Source organism: Nansenia antarctica (genome assembly GCF_963989245.1).
Source record: "Nansenia antarctica genome assembly, chromosome: 17".
NCBI classification, from domain to species: domain Eukaryota; kingdom Metazoa; phylum Chordata; class Actinopteri; order Argentiniformes; family Microstomatidae; genus Nansenia; species Nansenia antarctica.
The window spans coordinates 9,202,205-9,222,270 of record NC_137687.1 but is presented as its reverse complement, the minus strand read 5'-3'; the positions used below and the strand labels follow the sequence as shown (position 1 = coordinate 9,222,270).

Genomic DNA, 20,066 nt, shown 5'->3' with positions numbered 1-20,066 from the left:
GTGTGTGTGTGTGTGTGTGTGTGTGTGTGTGAGTGTGTGTGTGTGAGTGTGTGAGTGTGTAGTGTGTGAGTGTGTGAGTGTGTGTGTGTGTGTGTGTGTGTGTGATTGAGTGTGTGCATGTCTATGCGTGTGTGTGTGCGTGATTGAGAATGTGTGTGTGTGTCCATGCGTTTGTGTGAGTGCGTGATTGAGTGTGTGTGTGTGTACCTGTATCTTAGTCCTTGGTGACCCATCGTAGTTCACTCTTCACGTTCTGCAGCTCTGATAGGTTGACAGCAGGACCAGGAAGCTTCACCGAGCCTGGCAACGCCTTCTTCTCCTCTGGTGACGAGAGGGGCGTGGCCTGGGCAGGGTCTGGTGGCACCTGTCAACCAATCAGTCAATCAATCAATCAGTCAGTCAGATAGCTAACAGTTGACAGTTATTGTTTGTATTTCAGAGAGAGAACGGGACTACATTGTTTATGGCTCTCAAAGCTGCCCCCTTCACAGTTGCAAATTAGCTAAATTGTGGTTTTGTAGTAAAAGTAAGATAAACTCAGGTAATCTATAAACCTGGAACTTTTTCCCCACTTGCAGAGAACTGCTTTAAAGAGATAATTAAAGCCCCAAAAATATACATTTGCATGATGTTCTGTGTAGTGTATGTACTAGATAGAGATGGCTAATCTGGTGACTTCACCCTGCTGTGGGGACACATGGGGGTCTGTCCATCGTAACTTTGTGCAAAGTAACCTGAATTCATATGTGACACAGTCTGATCATTTGGTCCGCATGTCGGCAACCAATCAAAATGTTCCGACTTTTCTTTTGAAACACGGAACTATGTTTCAACGTTGTTGAGAAATCACGAACACAAACTCGCTAGTCGCTAGTCAAGCTGAAATACTGCAACAACGCAATGGATTGGGTGAGTAATCCCCACTGCTTCCTAGTTAACTATAACACTACTTTACATTGTTAGCAGGCTCACAAAACAAGCTGTGTTAGTCGACTAGCGACGTGTCGTTGATTTTCAACAACACGGAAATGTTTTCACATTAATTTTTTCGAAAGAAAAGTCCGATCATTACGTCGGATCCCCACATGAGGACCAAAGCATTAGAACGTGTCACATGCTGATCAAACCCTGTGTTGTCATGCCGATCCCACCTCCTCTGTGTCTTGTGTGTCCTCTCTCCTCTTCACAGGATGGCCCGCCCCCGGACGCAGAGCTCCCATTGGGATGTTCAGATTAGCCTGACGGACAGACGGACGGACAGACAGACGGACGGACAGACAGGAGGAACAGCTGATCACATGGTCCCGACACCTCAGAGCCCACCTCTTTTTAGAGCACTTTGTGTGTGTGTTTTGTGTGTGTTTTGTGTGAGTGTGAGTGTGAGTGTGAGTGTGCGTGCGTGTGTGCGTGTGTGCGTGCATACGTGTGTGTGTGCATGTGTGCGTGTGTGTGTGTGTCTTTTAAGTTTGGCTCTTTCCACAAAACCCTCTACTTTGGTTACGGCTGATACTTCCTGCTGTAATCTATAAAGAGCTTAATGTCTGTATGGAAATCACACACACACACACACACACACTGATAAGACTGACTGTGGGTCATTGTTAGCTGCTGCCCCTTCCATTTTTATTTGATGTGTGAATCTGTATATTCAATGCTATCTCTGCATATTGTTATATTAATGAAGAGAGCTACAGTGTGTGTCGCTAACCCTGGTCCTGAAGAGCTACACGTGTGTACGTTTGGACTGTGTGGGTTCTGTTGCAGGTTCTGGTGGAGGTAGACATCGGAGGACGGGCTCTTTGTAACGCATGGAACAGAGACTGACACACATGTAAATGGACTGCACTTACATAGCGCCTTATTCCAAAGTGCTTTACAACGGCCTCTCATTCACCCATTCACACACACATTCACACACCGATGGCGGCAAAGCTACCATGAAAGGCACCGGCCCGCTCGTTGGGAGCAATGTGGGGGTTCATTTGGGGGTCTTGCCCAAGGACACTTCGACATGTGGCCAGCCGGGGCTCGAACCGCCGATCTGCCGACCTTTGCGATCATTAGACGGCGGCTCTACCTCCTGAGACACAGCCGCCCACATGTTTGATAACATTCCTGGTTCCATCCCATGGATTACAAAGAGCCCGTCCTCTGATTTCTGCCTCCGTCGACCTTCCCATGTTCTGGTGATATTACCTCCATAGTTGTGTCGGGGTGTGTTAGTGCTGGTCTGGACACAAAGTCTGCACACTTACAGTATAGGCTGTCCAGCACCAGGGTGAAAGTTCAAGTGTACTTAACTGTAAGTGTGTGTAAACTATTCCTCTGTATAACCCATTTGCATGGTTAGAGATGCGCCAATGAGCACAATGAGAGAAATGACAGAGAGAGATTCTAAACCGTGCAAGCATACACAACATACACACACATACACACACAACACACACAACATACACAAACATACACAACATACACAACATACATAAACATACACACACAACATACACAACACACACAACATACACAAACATACACAACATACACAACATACATAAACATACACAGACATACACAGTACATAGACAAAACCCCACATACGGACACACACACACACACATAGTATGCACAAGTCTAGAGATAGATTATTGATAAGACAACATTATAGGAAATAAAAGGAGCACAATATAGTTTACTATCCACAAACAAACACCATCTGATTTATATTGTCAGACAATCATCACAATGTGTGACCGTAAATGAAAGCAGTGAGTGTTGATATACACACTTTCAGCACAATAAATGGTAAATGGACTGACTTATATAGCTCCTTATTCCAAAGCGCTTTACAACGGCCTCTCATTCACCCATTCACACACACATGTGGCCAGCCGGGGTTCGAACCGCTGATCGGCCAACCTTGTGATCATTAGACGGCGGCTCTACCTCCTGAGACACAGCCGCCCCCACAATACTTTTAAGGACTGTTCAATTTGCATTTTGCAGATCACATCACGTCTGTGGATTTCTTTATAGTTGTTTGCAGAATTTGGGCATTTACATTTGCACATGCAAACATTATCCACACATGCATCACTTTGAACTCTGATACACTGAAATAATACAAACTAATCTTTGCAGCCAACCAAGTAATGCTGTTTGATAACATGACTTTTTTTTTGTTACACAAATACAAATCAAGAGGTGTTTGTGGATAGTAAATTATATTTGTGGTTTTTGTTTATGGATCATGGTACCCATTTGTGAGTTGTACTCCTTTTATTTACAGTCGTGGTCTGTAATCTATATCCCTCTGTATCTGCCTGCCTGACTGAGATCCTGCACTGAATAAAGCACTACACTATATGCACACGCAGTATGAATCCTTAAAGGTGCAATAGCGTTAGCCTCATAGCATAATTGCCTAAGTCACGCTTCACTTGTGGTCAGCCGAGCCATCTTTGTATGTAGTGTCAAAACTGCCTATGTCAAAGAGATGACTTGGGCAGATAGTGATTTTGGAATGTAACAAGCATCCTGATAGGCTGATGGCATAGTAGGCAATGATGCACAGTGAATCAGCAGTGTTAGGAGAGTAGAGTTAGGCAGATATCTCAATTTGGCCAAATATTATGCTATGAGGCTAACAATATGTAACATTCAAACTTTCTAGAAGCTTCCTAATGGTTGTAATGACTATATTTAATCAGCAGTTATCAGGGAATGACAATTCCCTAAATTAAACATTTAATTTATCGACACTGTTTTTGTTCCCGGAAAGAAATATGACCTACCTACCCGAGACCCGTCTGTTTACAAACATGTTGTTACTGGCCTGGGGGTGGGGTGGGGGGGGTGGTCTAGGGGAGGGGACTGTGTTACTGGCCAGGGGGTGGGTGGGTGGTCTAGGGGAGGGGACTGATCTTCGCCTTTCTGTCTCTGGTGCCTGCCTCCTCGATGTGTGTGTGCATGCAGACACAGCTCATGTCCGACACTGCAATCATTTCCCGGGAGGGGGGGGGGTTATATTGTGATTCAGGTGTTTTTTTGTTTGTTGGAGTTTGTCTGAGGTGGCCAGGGGGGTGGCAGGGGGGTGGAGGTTGGCCAGGGGGGGGTGGGGGCCAGGGGGGTGGCAGGTTTCCTGCTCCTTTAATCAAGACTAAGAGTTCTACCTGGCTGCTATCTGCTTTGATCAATAAATTCATACATGTGGACGTATTTATTGTACGGTTTTGTGTTATTGTGAGATAAGTGTGTAAGAGTGTTCTAATAAAGCATGGAAACACACACACACCACGCACACACACACACACACCACACACACACACGGACACCTACCTGTAGGGCCTTGACATTAGATGATGGCTTGGACATGTTGTCCAGTGAAGTCCAGTATCCTGCAGGAAACACACACCACAAGCATTCAGCAGCGGAACAGGTAAAAGTGTGTGTACGTTTGTGTGTGTGTGTGTGTGTGTGTGTGTGGGGGGGAGCGGGGGGAGGGGGGGGGGGGGGGGGCAGGTTGGACTGTGTGGTTTTCAAGGCCTGGGATAGTCTTTCAGTTGCTTAGCGACTCCTATAGAGTGAGGCAGGTTCAGGACTGAGACCTGAATCATTTATCAGACAGAAAGAGGACAGTGGAGAGAGATTCACATCTATGTCTGTGTACGTTTTGGAAAAACTTGGGGGAAAATGTAAAACTACTGTACATGAAAATATCGACTGTAAATTACAGTAAATACTGTTAAGAAAAAAGCTCTGTTTCAGCTCTTGAAACTTTGGTGAGACCTGTGAATCGTGTCTTTGTGTTTTGAATTTGTACTCATATCTAAAATGAGTAACTCGTGGTCATCCCTATGGTCCCACAGCTCAATGGTCCCACATTTTTTAATATTTCATAGGTGGGCTAAGGGATAGGGTTAGGGTCCGTGTTAGGGTTAGGGTCAGTGTTAGGGCTAGGGTTAGGGTTAGTTAGATTACTTAGAAAATGTGGGAACATTGGGCTGTGGGAACATAGGACACACTCCAGAGTAACTCTACGCTAATCTCGAACAACAACAGTAGCGCAATCCCCGCAATGTAGTGGCTCTGGTCAAAAGTAGAGGCGTATCTATGTTGAGTAGAGTAGAGTGTCATATAATATGCTGCTGCCTGAGGGCCAGTTAAGAGAGAGCAGAACCAAGACTGTCGAGGGAGTTGTTGTTAGCTGTTGGCATGGCAACATAAGCCATGCTAAAAGCTAAAAGAAGCACCCATGCAAACTGTAATAGAGCGGGGTCTTCTTCTTCTTTCGTGTAACGTCAGAGGTCCAACTCAGTGTCGTGTAGCCATGCCCGCATCTCTGGTTCTAAGTCGAAGAGGCTGGCTTCCGAGGGTGGTCTGTATAAGGGGCAGATGGTGATTATATGGTCGGCGGTCTGCTCTGGGTCACCGCACTCGCATGCCGCACTGTCCGCCAGGCCCCACGCCTTCATTGATGTTTTAAAGTGACCGGGTGGGGTCATTGTTGTGTTGTTTACCACAAAGACCATTGATAAAACCTAGACCCAACCTGGTTGGTCAGCCCCAGAACCAGGACCAACCAATGATCATGATGTGTTTGCATGGTTGTCTCGTAGTAGGTATGTAAATGACTTCACACCTGATGAGACTCATAAAATGGTATATGAGACTCATAAAACCATGCATGCCCACTGTTTGTCTGATCTGTGGTTTGACCAATCAATACACTGCAGAGATACGGTGTTTATTGTTGTTTTGACCTGCAACCGTAGATCCCTCCTCCAGAATGCTACTGTAGCTGGCTAACCTGCAGGCTAGGCTAACGGATGCTCGTTAGCTTCCTAGCTTGCCTCCTTTCTCCATCCTCCCTCCCTTCCTTCCTTCCTTCCATCTTCTATCTATTTTATCCTCCCTCCCTCCCTCCTCCCTTCCTTCCTTCCCTCCTCCCTCCTTTTCTTCCTTCCTTCATTCCATCTTCTATCTATTTTATCCTCCCTCCCTCCTTCCCTCCCTCCTCCCTTCCTTCCTTCCCTCCTCCCTCCCTCCTTCCCCTCTCCTCCCTCCCTTCCTTCCCTCCTCCCTCCCTTTCTTCCTTCCTTCCTTCCATCTTCTATCTATTTTATCCTCCCTCCCTCCTTCCCTCCCTCCTCCCTTCCTTCCTTCCCTCCTCCCTCCCTTCCTTCCGACCCTCCTCCCTCCCTTTCTTCCTTCCTTCCTTCCATCTTCTATCTATTTTATCCTCCCTCCCTCCCTCCCCCCTCCTCCCTTCCCTCCTCCCTCCTTTTCTTCCTTCCTTCATTCCATCTTCTATCTATTTTATCCTCCTTCCCTCCTTCCCTCCCTCCTCCCTTCCTTCCTTCCCTCCTCCCTCCCTCCTTCCTCTCTCCTCCCTCCCTTCCTCCCCTCCTCCCTCCCTTTCTTCCTTCCTTCCTTCCATCTTCTATCTATTTTATCCTCCCTCCCTCCTTCCCTCCCTCCTTTCTTCCTTCCCTCCTCCCTCCCTTTCTTCCTTCCTTCCATCTTCTATCTATTTTATCCTCCCTCCCTTCCTTCCCTCCTCCCTCCCTTCCTTCCTTCCCTCCCTCCTCCCTTCCTTCCGACCCTCCTCCCTCCCTTTCTTCCTTCCTTCCTTCCATCTTCTATCTATTTTATCCTCCCTCCCTCCTCCCTCCCTCCCTCCTCCCTCCTTCCTTATCAGGTAGGCCTAATCACTGATCTTTAAGTGACTGCTGATTGGCGTGAAGTGAAGTGTGAAGCTTTATTTCCATCTGACTGCTGTTAACCGTCCAGCCCTCATATCTCATCTCCTCCAGTACCCCATGGCAGGGGGAGACCAGGCCAGAGTAATGGAGTATAGATGTGTTAGGCCAGAGTAATGGAGTATAGATGTGTTAGTCTCTCTGGCAGGGAGAGACCAGGCCAGAGTAATGGAGTATAGATGTGTTAGGCCAGAGTAATGGAGTATAGATGTGTTAGTCTCTCTGGGTACAACCTGGCTCAACGGCTGGTCTTAGTTACCGTATCCAAGGTGTTGTTTACGTCAACATAGTACTTTGCCATTCTAGAGGCTGAAGCCAAGGCCCAGATACACACTCTCTCTGTCTCTCTCTATCTCTCTGTCTCTCTCTCTCTCTCTCTCTCTCTCTCTCTCACACACACACACACACTCTCTCTCTCTGTCTCTCTCTCTCTCTGTCTCTCTCTCTATCTCTCTCTCTCCCTCTCTCTCTCGCTCTGTCGCTCTCTCTCTCTCTGTCTCTCTCTGTCTCTCTCTCTATCTCTCTCTCTCCCTCTCTCTCTATCTCTCTCTCTCCCTCTCTCTCTATCTCTCTCTCTCTCTCTCTCTCTCTCTCTCTCTCTCTCTCTCTCTCTCTCACATACATACACACACACAACATGGATATTTTGGTTTGCCTCCAGAGAGATCCCTGAACAGGCACGATGGCACAGCTGCCCCTAACACCCACTAATCCCACACTTACACGCCCCCCCACACACACTCGACCTTCCATTATTCAAATATCAAGCTTCATTAAATCCACATTTGCAATATCTAACAATGAAGCCCTTTGAGGTGTGTGTGTGTGTGTGTGTGTGTGTGTGTTGTGTGTGTGTGTGTGTGTGTGTGTGTGTGATGACCTTTGACCTTTTTAAACATCTTGAAAAACGTGAAAAACGTGAAACTGCATTATCATCGCAATGCAATTATGTGCAAATGAGACATCAGATCTTCCATCAACAAAATAATGTTCATATATCAATACCAATCTGAAAAGTCCATTGTATTGTATGCCATTAATGCCCACGGATAGCTAATACAGTTGACACATTTATATCTTATTTATATCTATCTAAAAGGGGGCAACACCTCCACAACAACACTCTCTCTGTCTCTCTATCTCTCTTACACACACGCACTCACACACACACACACACACACACACACACACACACACACACAGCTTTTCCCTGACTGTCTTACCTGTTGACCTGTTGATGTAACAGTACGCCTTCAGATGGTTGATCTTAGTCCCCCCGGTGTGTCTCTATCTCTCTCTCTCTCTCTCTCTCTCTCTCTCTCTCTCTCTCTCTCTCTCCCCCTCTCTCTCTCTCTCTCTCTCTCTCTCTCTCACTTTCTCTCTCCCTCCCTCTCTCTCTCTCTCTCTCTCTATTTCTGTTCCCCATACTCTATCTTTCTTTCTTTCTTTCTCTCTCTCTTCCTATCTCCCTCCCCCGCTGTCTATGTTAGTGGTAGGAAGGATTCCTCTCATATCTGGGATTTGTTCCTCCTATAAATAGCCGTGTTACACAGAGGGGACCTGCTTTCTGTCCACACTACCCTGGCCACACATGCACCCACCCTCCCATCCCCACACACACACACACACACACACACACACACACACACACACACACGTGCACACACACGCACACACTCACGCACACATTCAACCCTCTTACTTAGCATACCGTGGTTGTTAAACAGAAATGACACTCACACACTCACACCCATCTCACAGACATGTTGACGTACACACACTCACACACTCACACACACACACACACACACACACACACACACACACACGTGCACGCACACACGCACGCACACATTCAACCCTCTTACTTAGCATACCGTGGTTGTTAAACAGAAATGACACTCACCCACTCACACCCATCTCACAGACATGTTGACGTACACACACTCACACACTCACACACTCACACACACACACACACACACACACACACACACACCGCTTACTTACTGGCTTCCTTCTCATAAGCACAGTCAATGAGTAAACACCCCCAAACAACTCACTACACTACACACTCAAGACACACACACACACACACACACACACACACACACACACACACACATACACACACTCACACTCACGACATCTCTCTCTCAAAACTGAGTGACTAAAATGGCACTGGCCTATTTCTGCTCTGTGAGGAGGATGGATACACACTCACTGAAACTCACACACACGTACATACTGTATGCACACACCAAACCATCACACGCTGACGTACACACACACACACACACACACACACACACACACACACACAGAGCCACCGATGAACTGTGGTCTCACAGGGGGGTAGAGGTGTGTGTGTAGGTGCGTGTAGGTGTGCGTGTGTAGGTGTAGGTGTGTGTGTGTAGGTGTGTGTGTAGGTGTGTGTAGGTGTGTGTGTGTGTATCAGGTCTCTTACCTCCTCCTGATGCGTGGCTGCTCTGCCCCTGCCTGGTCTCTCTCTGGTCCTCTCCGCTGCTGCCTGACCTGATTCCACTCCGCCTGATTGGCTCAGGGACACCAGGCTCCACCCCCCGACGACGGGAACACGATCTGGGGGGGATCGACGACAAGCAACGAAAAGTCAGCCTCTGTCCCGACTGGCCACCCACCTACTCCCTTTGTAGTGGAGCGTTGCTTTGGAGCAGAAGCCCTGGTCTGTGAGGAGCTCTATCTGGCTGCGTGTCAGAAACGAGTGCCCTGTTACAGTGCGGGGAGGCTCCAGTGTCATTAGAGCATTATTTGGCATCAGGTTCAAGCACCTCCCATAGGATGATTGCATCAAGACTGCTTAAAAGTCACTACTGCCGTGAACTAGCCTAGGCTACTGAGATGTTCCTGATGTGTTATATATAGTATGAATGTCTGTCTTTGAATGTGTGCGGTTATGAATGTCTGTCTTTAAATGTGTGTGGTTATGAATGTCTGTCTTTAAATGTGTGTGGTTATGAATGTTGGACGTCCTCCATGCTCCATGTACCATGTTCCTGACCCGTCTGTGTTACCATATTCCATCATATTTTGTTTTGTTTCTCTGTTGCTTAGGGTCTGCGCCCAGGGCAACCTAAACCGGTGTAGTTTGGTGTGTGTTTAAATAAACTGACTATGACTATGACTATGACATCCCAGATCGAGAGTATTAGGTCAAGGCATGGAGAACTGTATGTTTCTAGGTGTTTTGGTCCGATGGTCAAGACAGGTGGTTTTGGAATGTGGAGTAGCATAGCAGAGAGACGGGTTTGAGGAGTAGGATAGCAGAGAGACTGGTTAGGGGAGATGGTTAGGGGTAGTATGCTAGAAGGTTAGAAGGTTGTATGCAGGGCCGGTCCTAGGCATTTAGGTGCCCTAGGCGAGAGTATGATTTGATGCCCCTCCCCCCTCCCCCAACATGTTAGGGCCGCCACCACCACATTAAGCCACCAGTACTGCCTCATCACCACCCACACATTCAACAGTAAAAATATGGACAACAATGGTTTCAAGACAAAAATATAATTTTTTATAAATTAACATTACAGAAATCAGAAAACAGGGTACAAAATTATTTAAATGTAAATTATTTGCCGCCCTCCAGGCATTTGGCGCCCTTGGCGACCGCCTAGCTCGCCTATGCCTAGGACCGGCCCTGGTTGTATGCACACACACACACACACACACGCACACACGCACACACTCACACATTCAACCCTCTTACTTAGCATACCGTGGTTGTTAAACAGAAATGACACTCACACACTCACACCCATCTCACAGACATGTTGACGTACACACACTCACACACTCACACACTCACACACTCACACACTCACACACTCACACACACACACACACACACACACACACACACACACACACACACACACACACACACACACACACACACACACACACACACACACACACACACACACACACACACACACACACACCGCTTACTTACTGGCTTCTTTCTCATAAGCAATCAGAAATCAGAAAACAAGCTACAAAATTATTTAAATGTAAATAATTTGGCGCCCTCCAGGCATTTGGCGCCCTAGGCGACCGCCTAGTTCGCCTATGCCTAGGACCGGCCCTGGTTGTATGCATGGGAGAACAGGTAGGTTTTGAGGTGGGATTTAAAAAGTCTGAAAGATTGAAAGTTCCTAAACACACACACAGACATGCACACGCACATGCACGGGCGCACACACGTATTTATCTGTGCGTACGCACGTGCATACATTCCATTATAGTTGACTTGTCTGTTATAGGTTTCACCATCATTCAGGCTGCAGATTTAGAGTGTTGGTTTGTGTGTTCTACTTACCTCTTCCACTTGGTGATGTCACTGGTAGGATGTCAGGCGATAGTACACAACTCTCCCTCTAGTAGTCTCACCTCTCCTTCTCTCTCTCTCTCTCTTCCTCTCACTTCACCTCTTTCAACAAACCGAAAAATATTAGGTCCAGAAGATCCCCACGTAACAAACAAACCTATCTCTCTCTCTCTCTTTCTCTCTCTCCAACAACGCAAATGTGCCAACTCTCTGCTACATACAGCAGGGTATGCAAATACAACTCCCACACGCACCACACAACCTTCCCACCCCCCTACACCTGGCCCAGGTACACACTTACCTTCCCATTGAGACCCAACCATCTATATCTCTACAATGCCCTCCTCCATAAGTATTGGAAAGAGGAAAACATTTTTGTCTTCTTTTAGCTCGATACTCCAAAAGAGTTGCCAAATCAAAATTCAAAACCGAAATGCATGTTCCACTGGATTTTAATCTGAACATTGACTTGGCCAGTCAAGAACTTTTGGCTTTTTTTTTTGCCCTGAAAAACTCCCTAGTTCCTATGGTGCGATGGGAGGGCGATGTTTGGGGTCATTGTGTTACTGAATGATGAAGCGCCATTCATTCAATTCATTTGGAGGCATTTGCTTGTACTCAAGCAGACTAGATGTTCTGTACATTTCTGTACACTTAAGATAATATCTTGTTCTGCTGCTGCTGTCAGCAGTTACATCATCAATTAAGACAAGTTATCCAGTTCTTGTGGTAGCTACAGTATACATGCCGGAACCATAGCACCATAGCACCCCCTCCACCATGTTAACAGATGAGGTGGTATGCTGCAAATCTTGTGCAGATCCTTTTTTCTCCAAACGTTCCTCTTGCAGTCACTCAGGTAGAGTACATGATCATATGTGTCTTACTGGCTATGCCCACAAGACCACTTTCCTGACTAACCAGAAGCACCATTCAAGCCAATTTCCCAATACTCTTTTTATTTCAATTATTAACTATTATTATTATTATTACTACTTTTATTATTATTTTTAGTAGTAGTATTACTATTATTCATTATTAACTCTCTGAAATAGGGGGACTTCGTATAAAAAGGGTTGTAATTTCAAAATGGTGAAACTAACTTTAACCCTCATAGGAATTGTTTGATCTCTGGCATATGATGTCTGGCATATTCTACCAGTAGTGTAACCAGGGAGTAGCTAAAGGACTGTAGAATTTAGGAAGGGCTGGTTATCTAACTAACTCTGAGCTAAATCGGCAGTGTAGGAGGATAGAGGCAGGGGGCGCCAGCAACCCTTTAGACTAGCATTACTAGCATTAGCATTAGCATTAGCATTAGCATACAACTAAACACACAGCAATGTATCGAATATGAACAAACACATTTATTTATACAAATTATATATATACATCCCAATATACTCCCTCCCCGCCGGCCACACACACACTCACTCACTCACAGTACCTGGCCTGAAAAGGCTTAGAGTCCCGGACTGAAATGAGCGCGTTGAGGCCTGGTTGGAGCTCGCATGTGACTCGAGGAAGGCAGCAGACAAGGGGGGGGAGTGACGTTGCAATTCGAAGGGAAAGGGGCTTCTTCGTAGCAAACGACGAGGGGTGAATGGTTCAGGTCCGGTGGTCCACGGTCAGCTCCGGTGGTGTTAGCGGTCGGTCGCAATCCACCTCGGAGGCGACGGCTCTGTCCGGCTTGGGTCTCGCTATGCGCCAACGTTAGCAGCCGGCGGCTAGCAAGGCTGGCTAACGGTGACACAGCTAAACTGGGCTAGCGCTGTTAACTCACTAAAACTCCGAACTCTTCTTCACGTCGTCTGTCAGCTTGAAGGCCTCGAAGATCCTCTTGAAGAAGATGAAGTTGGGGTCGAAGATCTCTGGTTCCTCTGTGATGTACTCTATCTCCACCTCGGGCTCCTTCTCCTTCTCCTTCTCACTCTCGTCACTCTAACGCACAGACCACTTCCGTAGCTATATATACCAACCGGACATACATCAAGTCACGTACGCCAATCAAAACCACGCCCACTAATCTGGCGCTTGCACAACACTGAACAAATCCAAGACAGAACTTATACAATTACAATAACAATACATACACCTTCATGAAAACGTACATGAATAGTATGGAAAATAATTAAGGAAATAACAGGGGCAAAATAGGGCTGATTTGGGGAAACTAACTGGCTCTAAATTGTGGGCCTTCATAACAAGTAGTCTAGTCTTTAGTATGCGTGAGGGTATATCTCAATACAGACTCCTCTCTGTAGTGTAGGATGTCTCAATTAACCAGTCGACACTCCCTCCTCTATGTGTGTGTGTGTGTGTGTGTGTGTGTGTCTGTGTGTGTGTGTGTGTGTCTCCGTCCCTCTGATCCGTAATTACTGTTTATCAGCCATCAGATAGCAACTCTGTCACTGGCTGGGAGTCTGTCGCCCGCGGCAACCCATGTTTCCTATGATCCACCTGGCTGCCCCGATAGGAAAGAGGTGGGGAATGACACCTGAGACACCCTGTGGTCTAGACCCTACCTCCCTATCCTGTGACACCCTGGGTCTAGAACCCTACCATCCTCACATACGGCATCTGCAACTGGTTCTCCAGCTGCACAACCGCGGAGAGGCGCTACAGAGAGTCGTGAGAACAGCACAGAAGATCACCGGCGCCCCCCTCCCCTCTCTGGAAGAGCTGTACAACACACGCTGCCTCAGGAAGGCCTCCAAGATCTCCAGAGACCCATCCCACCCTGGGTACGAACACTTTACCCGGCTGCCCTCGAAAAGGCGGTTCAGGACCTTGGCCGCAAGGACAAACAGACTGAAGAACAGCTTCTACCACAGGGCCGTCCAGGCCCTGAACACAGCAAAGACCTAGGTTCTGGGCCCGGGACAGTCTGGACGGATTGATGGCAGCTGCTGGACTGAAAAAATCAGGTGTAGTGCTGAGGCACAAATATGTACATTTCAAGCCTGCAAACTGCGACACTTTAAATAAATGTGCAATAACACTATTGTGCAATATGACAACCCTAGTCGTCTATCTGTACAGTATAGTATAGTGGATAGTGTACATAGCCTTTATTTATGTAAACCAGCTCCTTCCCTTCTTGTGTTTTTTTTAAAAGTGTTTTTTTTCCTTTCCTAACACCAGGGGAGCCACCCCTCCTAAATTTCGTTGTTTGGTACCTGTACTATAGCAATGACAATAAAGACCATTCATTCATTCTCTATCCTGAGACACGCTGTGGTCTAGAACCCTACCTCTCTATCCTGAGACACTGTGGGTCTAGAACCCTACCTCTTAGACACACTGTGGTCTAGAACCCTACCTCCCTATCCTGTGACACCATGTCACCTCTGAGACACTCTGTGACGACCCTATCTAAGATGGCACTTTTGTAGATCTGAGTGGATTAGATGGGTAATATTGAGAAACATCCTCTTAGCCTCTGATCTATCAAATCTTACATACATGGATTGGCGGGGGTTCTTCTGGCTACAGTTAATTTAAATAAAGATAACCCAATAGTTTAAATATGTTTTCTTTTGTTATTCATGCAAAAACAATAAGTTATTTGAAAAAAAAACACACAAAAACACGCACACAAGGAGCTGGGTTCCAGGGCTTTGACAATAAAGAGAATGAGAGACCATTCAGCGTATACATACTATCCATCCAGTTTGTTCAGAATGCAGGACCGCCACCACAAGGAAACAGTAAAAGCCAGATCAGATCACATAGATCTAGTCTTTATGCACATTATGGGCTTATGGCAGTATGACAGTATGTTCCTTATAGTCTGTGTCTGTATGGAGGTACATAGGCCTATGTGTGTCATTCATTTCCCTGCAGACATCTTATTATATTATTATTATCTAGGCTGGCATATTCGTCGGGAATAAACATGATATAACATGAAAAAGAGAAATAAATAATATCATAAAAGAAAAAAAAACGTGATTCTTTGAAAATGTAAGTAACGTATTACTGTAAAGTGAACGTGTTGCGTAAAAAAAATAAAATAATAATAATAATAATACAAAAATATTCTGACTACACTAAACACTGTTTACTGTCTCCCACGTGACAGGTGCAGTGCAGCACAGCCACTAATCAATGATTCGACTCTCGACTGTGCGACCTGCTCGATTGCTCTGGCCTGACGTCACCAACCCGGAAGTCACACTGACGCTATTGTTCTTAGGGTAAACATCTCAACACACACACACACACACACACAGCGTGGACGTGCCGTTAACCTAACGCAGCGATGGGGCATATAGATCTCGTGTCTCTCTCTCATAGTGTTTAATTAAGTGTTTTAATAATCCTGATCCAAAGATGATCCCCGTGCCTCTCGTGGTGTGTGTGGTGGGCGGCTGGTGCGCTGTCTACCTGACCGACACGCTGCTCAAGGTACGCCGGCCGGCTAGTACGGGGGGGATCTGATCCATTAGGTGTTTATTAATGCCTGTGTGGTGTTATTCTTAAAATGTTAGAGACATTTTTGAGTTAGTAATTCATCAAATACAAAGGTTTGGGCTAGAGGGCTAGGTTCTCTTCTAGGGTGCAGGGAAGCCGGAGAGCATCCTCCTCCACTAAAGGCTTTGCAATTACACATGAAGATGCTATCCAGGCTAGGGTCAGGGGTCATGTTTTAGAATGGACCTAACATATCCTTAGCGTAGCATAATTGCCTAAGTCACGCTTCACTTGTGGTCAGCCGAGCCATCTTTGTATGTAGTGTCAAACATGCCTATGTCAAAGAGATGACTTGGGCAGATAGTGATTTTGGAATGTAACAAGCATTCTGATAGGCTGATGGCATCGTAGGCAATAATGCACAGTGCATCAGCAGTGTTAGGAGAGTAGGGTTAAGCAGATATCTGAATTTGGCCAAAATATGACTTTTATGACAATTATGCTATGAGGATAACGATGTGGGAGTGACAGGTCGGATTGGAGTATTGCAGGGAGGAAGTGGGCTAAGCTTGCGCAAATAGGTAAATATGTTGGGATGGCAATATAAGAATTTGGGGTAGGGATAGGTTGTTGGGTGAGTAGGGGGGGGGGGGGGTGGGTAATGGTGCATATCTTCACTCTGTGTCGCCCCCTGTCTCCCACACAGTCTTCGGTGACGCATCGTCATAGTTACGAGACGTGGCTGGGGAGCCGGGGGCTGATGTTGTCTCCCTTCCACCTGCGATGGCAGACGTCCCTCTTCAACCCGCTGTTTGCGCGCTGCGCTCGTATCAACCCTCACGCTCTCTACCTGTGGTAAGGCCCCGCTCCCGATCTCCCCTCTTCCGCTTTCTCTCTCTCTTCTTTCCCTCCTTCTATAGCCTCAATTCCTCAAGCCTTATGAACACGACTCCTCACGTCAAATCAAATCAAATGAAGTTTTATTTGTAATAGCGCATATCTCACAAAATGTGACCCAATGCGCTTCACCAAAGAGCAAAGAAGATAAAGCAACAACTGGACAGACGGACATTTAAAAGGCCAGATTGAATAAGTAGGTTTTGAGGTCTCGCTGAAATGTTTCCAGAGTTTTGGACAATCTCAGGCTCTCAGGTCAGGTGTTCCACAGTCTGGGAGGAGCATATATAGGCCTACTGAAAGCTGTCTCTCCATTTCTCCTGGTCCTCTCCTTTGTCCTTGTAATGATGTATTATTGATGGGTGGTGGCCGAGATTGATGGAACCCAAAGTAATTAAATATTCTTGCTCAAGGTAGACAATTGAACAAAGATTTATTCCTGTGCAGCGCTGCAGGTAAGTTCTCTCACAGGGGGAGAACGCACACAGTCATGGCCACTCGCAGTGTGCCCCTTATAGACAGAATATTGATGAATAAGCAAAAGTCTAACACAAATCATAACCATTGACAATGGCTCCGTTCAGTCTGCTTGACCCTGAAGGGTCCCCAGCCATGTCGTTCTAACTCTGCCCCATAAGGAGCTGATTCTCTGTCAGTTCTGAGTATTCAGATGACCCATGGTCTAAGTCTGTCCCTGGCTCAGTTCAAGTGACATTTCAAGGCAGAGAATGAGGGAGAGAGTGAACAGTCTAAATGACACATTGGTTTGATTAGTTATTTCATAGAAAGTATTTAAAGTGTATACTCAATGAAAACACATCCTAACAGTCCTCCACACTCACTTCATGAGAGGACTTGAGGAGTCGTGTTCCTAACATTTGATAAAAGGCGTGTATCTCATCTCTAACTCCTAACCTCTCTACCTCTCTCTGTGTTAGTGCTGTTATGTCAGAGCAGTTGTACTCAGACTCTTGGCACCCAGACTCTTGCAGGACTCCAGAGCTAATGTCAACGTGGGGCGGCTGTGTCTCAGGAGGTAGAGTCAGCGTCTAATGATCGCAAGGTTGGCAGATCGGCGGTTCGAGCTCCGGCTGGCCACATGTCGAAGTGTCCTTGGGCACTGAACCCCAAATTGCTCCCACTGAGCGGGCCGGCGCCTTGCATGGTAGCTTGCCGCCATTGGTGTGTGAATGTCTGTGTGAATGGGTGAATGAGAGGCCGTTGTAAAGCGCTTTGGAATAAGGCGCTATATAAGTCAGTCCATTTAGGACTCCAGAGCTAATGTCACCCTCTTAATACAAGCGGGAGAAGGTTAGGAGTGGAGGGTGGGGTGTGGGGTGTGGAATGCGCAATGCACTAATCGTGCAGTGAATGGAAGAAACGGAACCGTCATACAATAGTGATCCCAACAAAAAAAGGCAGTTCTCCGCTCCAAATGTGATATCGTTAGGCCTCATAGCATAATTGCCGAAGTCATATTTTGGCCAAATAGAGATATCTGCCTAACTCTACTCTCCTAACACTGCTGATTCACTGTGCAGTATGTGCCTATGCCATCAGCCTACCAACATCACTATCTGCCCAAGTCATCTCTTTGACATAGGGCATTTTTGACACTACATAACAAAGATGGCTCAGCTGACCACAAGTGAAGCATGACGTAGGCAATTATGCTATGAGGCTAGGCTAACGCTATGTTAACTAGAAATAGTAAATAGGAACCGTGTGAATTGGAACCCTGTGAAAAGCCACATTTGAAGTTCAAAGAGCCAGATGTGGCTTGAGAGCCGCAAACTGACTACCACTGTGTTAGAGTAATGGCTTACTAATGTTGTTGTGTAGGTCTGGCCAGTAGTGTTATGTGTGTGAAGTGTTTATTGGTTCAGTGGTAGCCCTGGTGTTGGTGTAATATTATGTGAATGAGGTTTATTATACTATAGGTTCAGAAGGGGTCCAGTGAATGGTATATGAATGTTATTTATAGGCTCAACAGTAACATTGTCAGTGTAATGTTATATGAAGGTTGCTTATAGTTTCAGGATTGATCTAGGGCCTAGTCATGTTATATACATGTTGTTTCTATGTACAGTAGTGTTCTAGTGTTGATGTCATGTTGTGTGAATGTTGTTTATAGGTTCAGTGTTGGTGTAACGTTGTGTGAATGTTGTTTATAGGTTCAGTGTTGGAATAACGTTGTGTGAATGTTGTTTATAGGTTCAGTGTTGGTATAACGTTGTGTGAATGTTGTTTATAGGTTCAGTGTTGGTATAACGTTGTGTGAATGTTGTTTCCAGGTTCAGCGGTGGTCTGGTGTGTGTTGTCTCCAGGTTCAGCAGAGGTGTGGTGTGTGTTGTCTCCAGGTTCAGTGGTCTGGTGTGTGTTGTCTCCAGGTTCAGCGGCGGTCTGGTGTTTGGTGTGTGTTGTCTCCAGGTTCAGCGGTGGTCTGGTGTGTGGTGTGTGTTGTCTCCAGGTTCAGTGGTCTGGTGTGTGGTGTGTGTTGTCTCCAGGTTCAGCGGCGGTCTGGTGTTTGGCGTGGTGGCCATGGTGGGCTCCGTGGTTCTCCTGGTCAGAACGCTGCAGCAGTCACTAGCCCAGATGACATCAGACAACCCCCAGGGACCCAACCAGCAGATGCTACAGGTGGTGGTACGTATAGCAGACGCTACAGGTGGTGCTACGTTGTATAACCGTTGTATAAAAGCGTTATGGAAGGAGAAGCCGTGGTATATCGTGGATATCGGCACAGCTAGGGGGTGTAACGACCTAACCACCCCGCTAGCTGTGCCGATATCCACGATATACCACGGCTTCTAGTTCCATAACACTTAAAGGTCTGTCCCTCTCCTCTGTGTGTCTGCAGGTCTAGCTAGCTAGCTAACGTCTGTCCCTGTCCTTGTCCTCTGTGTCTCCGGGTCCCCTAACCCTAACCCTAACTAACTATCTAACTAACTAACTAACTAGCTAGCTAGCTAATGTCTGTCCCTCTCCTCTGTAAAGAAAGTATTATAATTTAACCGCTTGTAAATTGCCTATCTTGCCTATGTGCTAACAACTCCTTTGCACCTGCTTCACAAGAACACCACAGGGTGTGTGCATGTGTGATTAACGTTGCACCAGACATGGGTGCCGCAGAGGGATACAGTTGTCAACAAGTCAAAACCACAAGTGAAACTTCTCTGTGTGCAAAACCACAGAACACTTGCTTATCAAATTGTGACAGTTGCAACATGTCTGGTTTTAATGCTTACAGTTAAACACGACCAAATAAGGGGAGGAGGGACAGCCCATCCCCAAAATGTCAAATCAAATGTATAAAGACTACCAAGACGAAACGGGGCTCTTGTCTGGTGAAGCTTCTGTCCTCTGTGTCTCCGGGTCCCCTAACCCTAACTAACTATCTAACTAACTAACTAGCTAGCTAACATCTATCCCTGTCCTCTGTGTCTCCAGGTCCCCTAACTAACAAACTAACTAGCTAGCTAATGTCTGTCCCTCTCCTCTGTGTGTCTGCAGGTCTAGCTAGCTAGCTAACGTCTGTCCCTCTCTTTGTGTCTCCAGGTCTAGCTAGCTAGCTAACGTCTGTCCCTGTCCTCTCCTCAGGTCCCGGGGGTGAACCTGCCTGTCAGTCAGCT

The 20,066-nt window shown here is 46.5% G+C and overlaps 2 protein-coding genes across 2 annotated transcripts in view; one reads left to right on the top strand and one right to left on the bottom strand.

Moving 5' to 3' along the window:
• Positions 1-214: 214 nt before the first annotated feature.
• smpx (small muscle protein X-linked) lies at positions 215-4,371 on the bottom strand (the record flags this gene model as incomplete). The annotated part of the gene is made up of 3 exons (XM_080547528.1): positions 215-364; positions 1,152-1,238; positions 4,336-4,371. 3 exons carry the CDS (start codon positions 4,369-4,371, stop codon positions 215-217), a joined length of 273 nt encoding a protein of 90 aa, XP_080403654.1.
• Positions 4,372-15,380: 11,009 nt separating this feature from the next.
• mbtps2 (membrane-bound transcription factor peptidase, site 2) overlaps positions 15,381-20,066 on the top strand; it is a 27,813-nt gene continuing 23,127 nt past the window's right edge. Inside the window, 4 exon segments of the mRNA XM_080547244.1 lie at positions 15,381-15,531; positions 16,244-16,392; positions 18,942-19,080; positions 20,035-20,066. The exon segment at positions 20,035-20,066 is cut by the window's right edge and continues 72 nt beyond it. Coding sequence (XP_080403370.1) covers positions 15,457-15,531; positions 16,244-16,392; positions 18,942-19,080; positions 20,035-20,066 — 395 coding nt within the window. The 5' untranslated portion in view covers positions 15,381-15,456.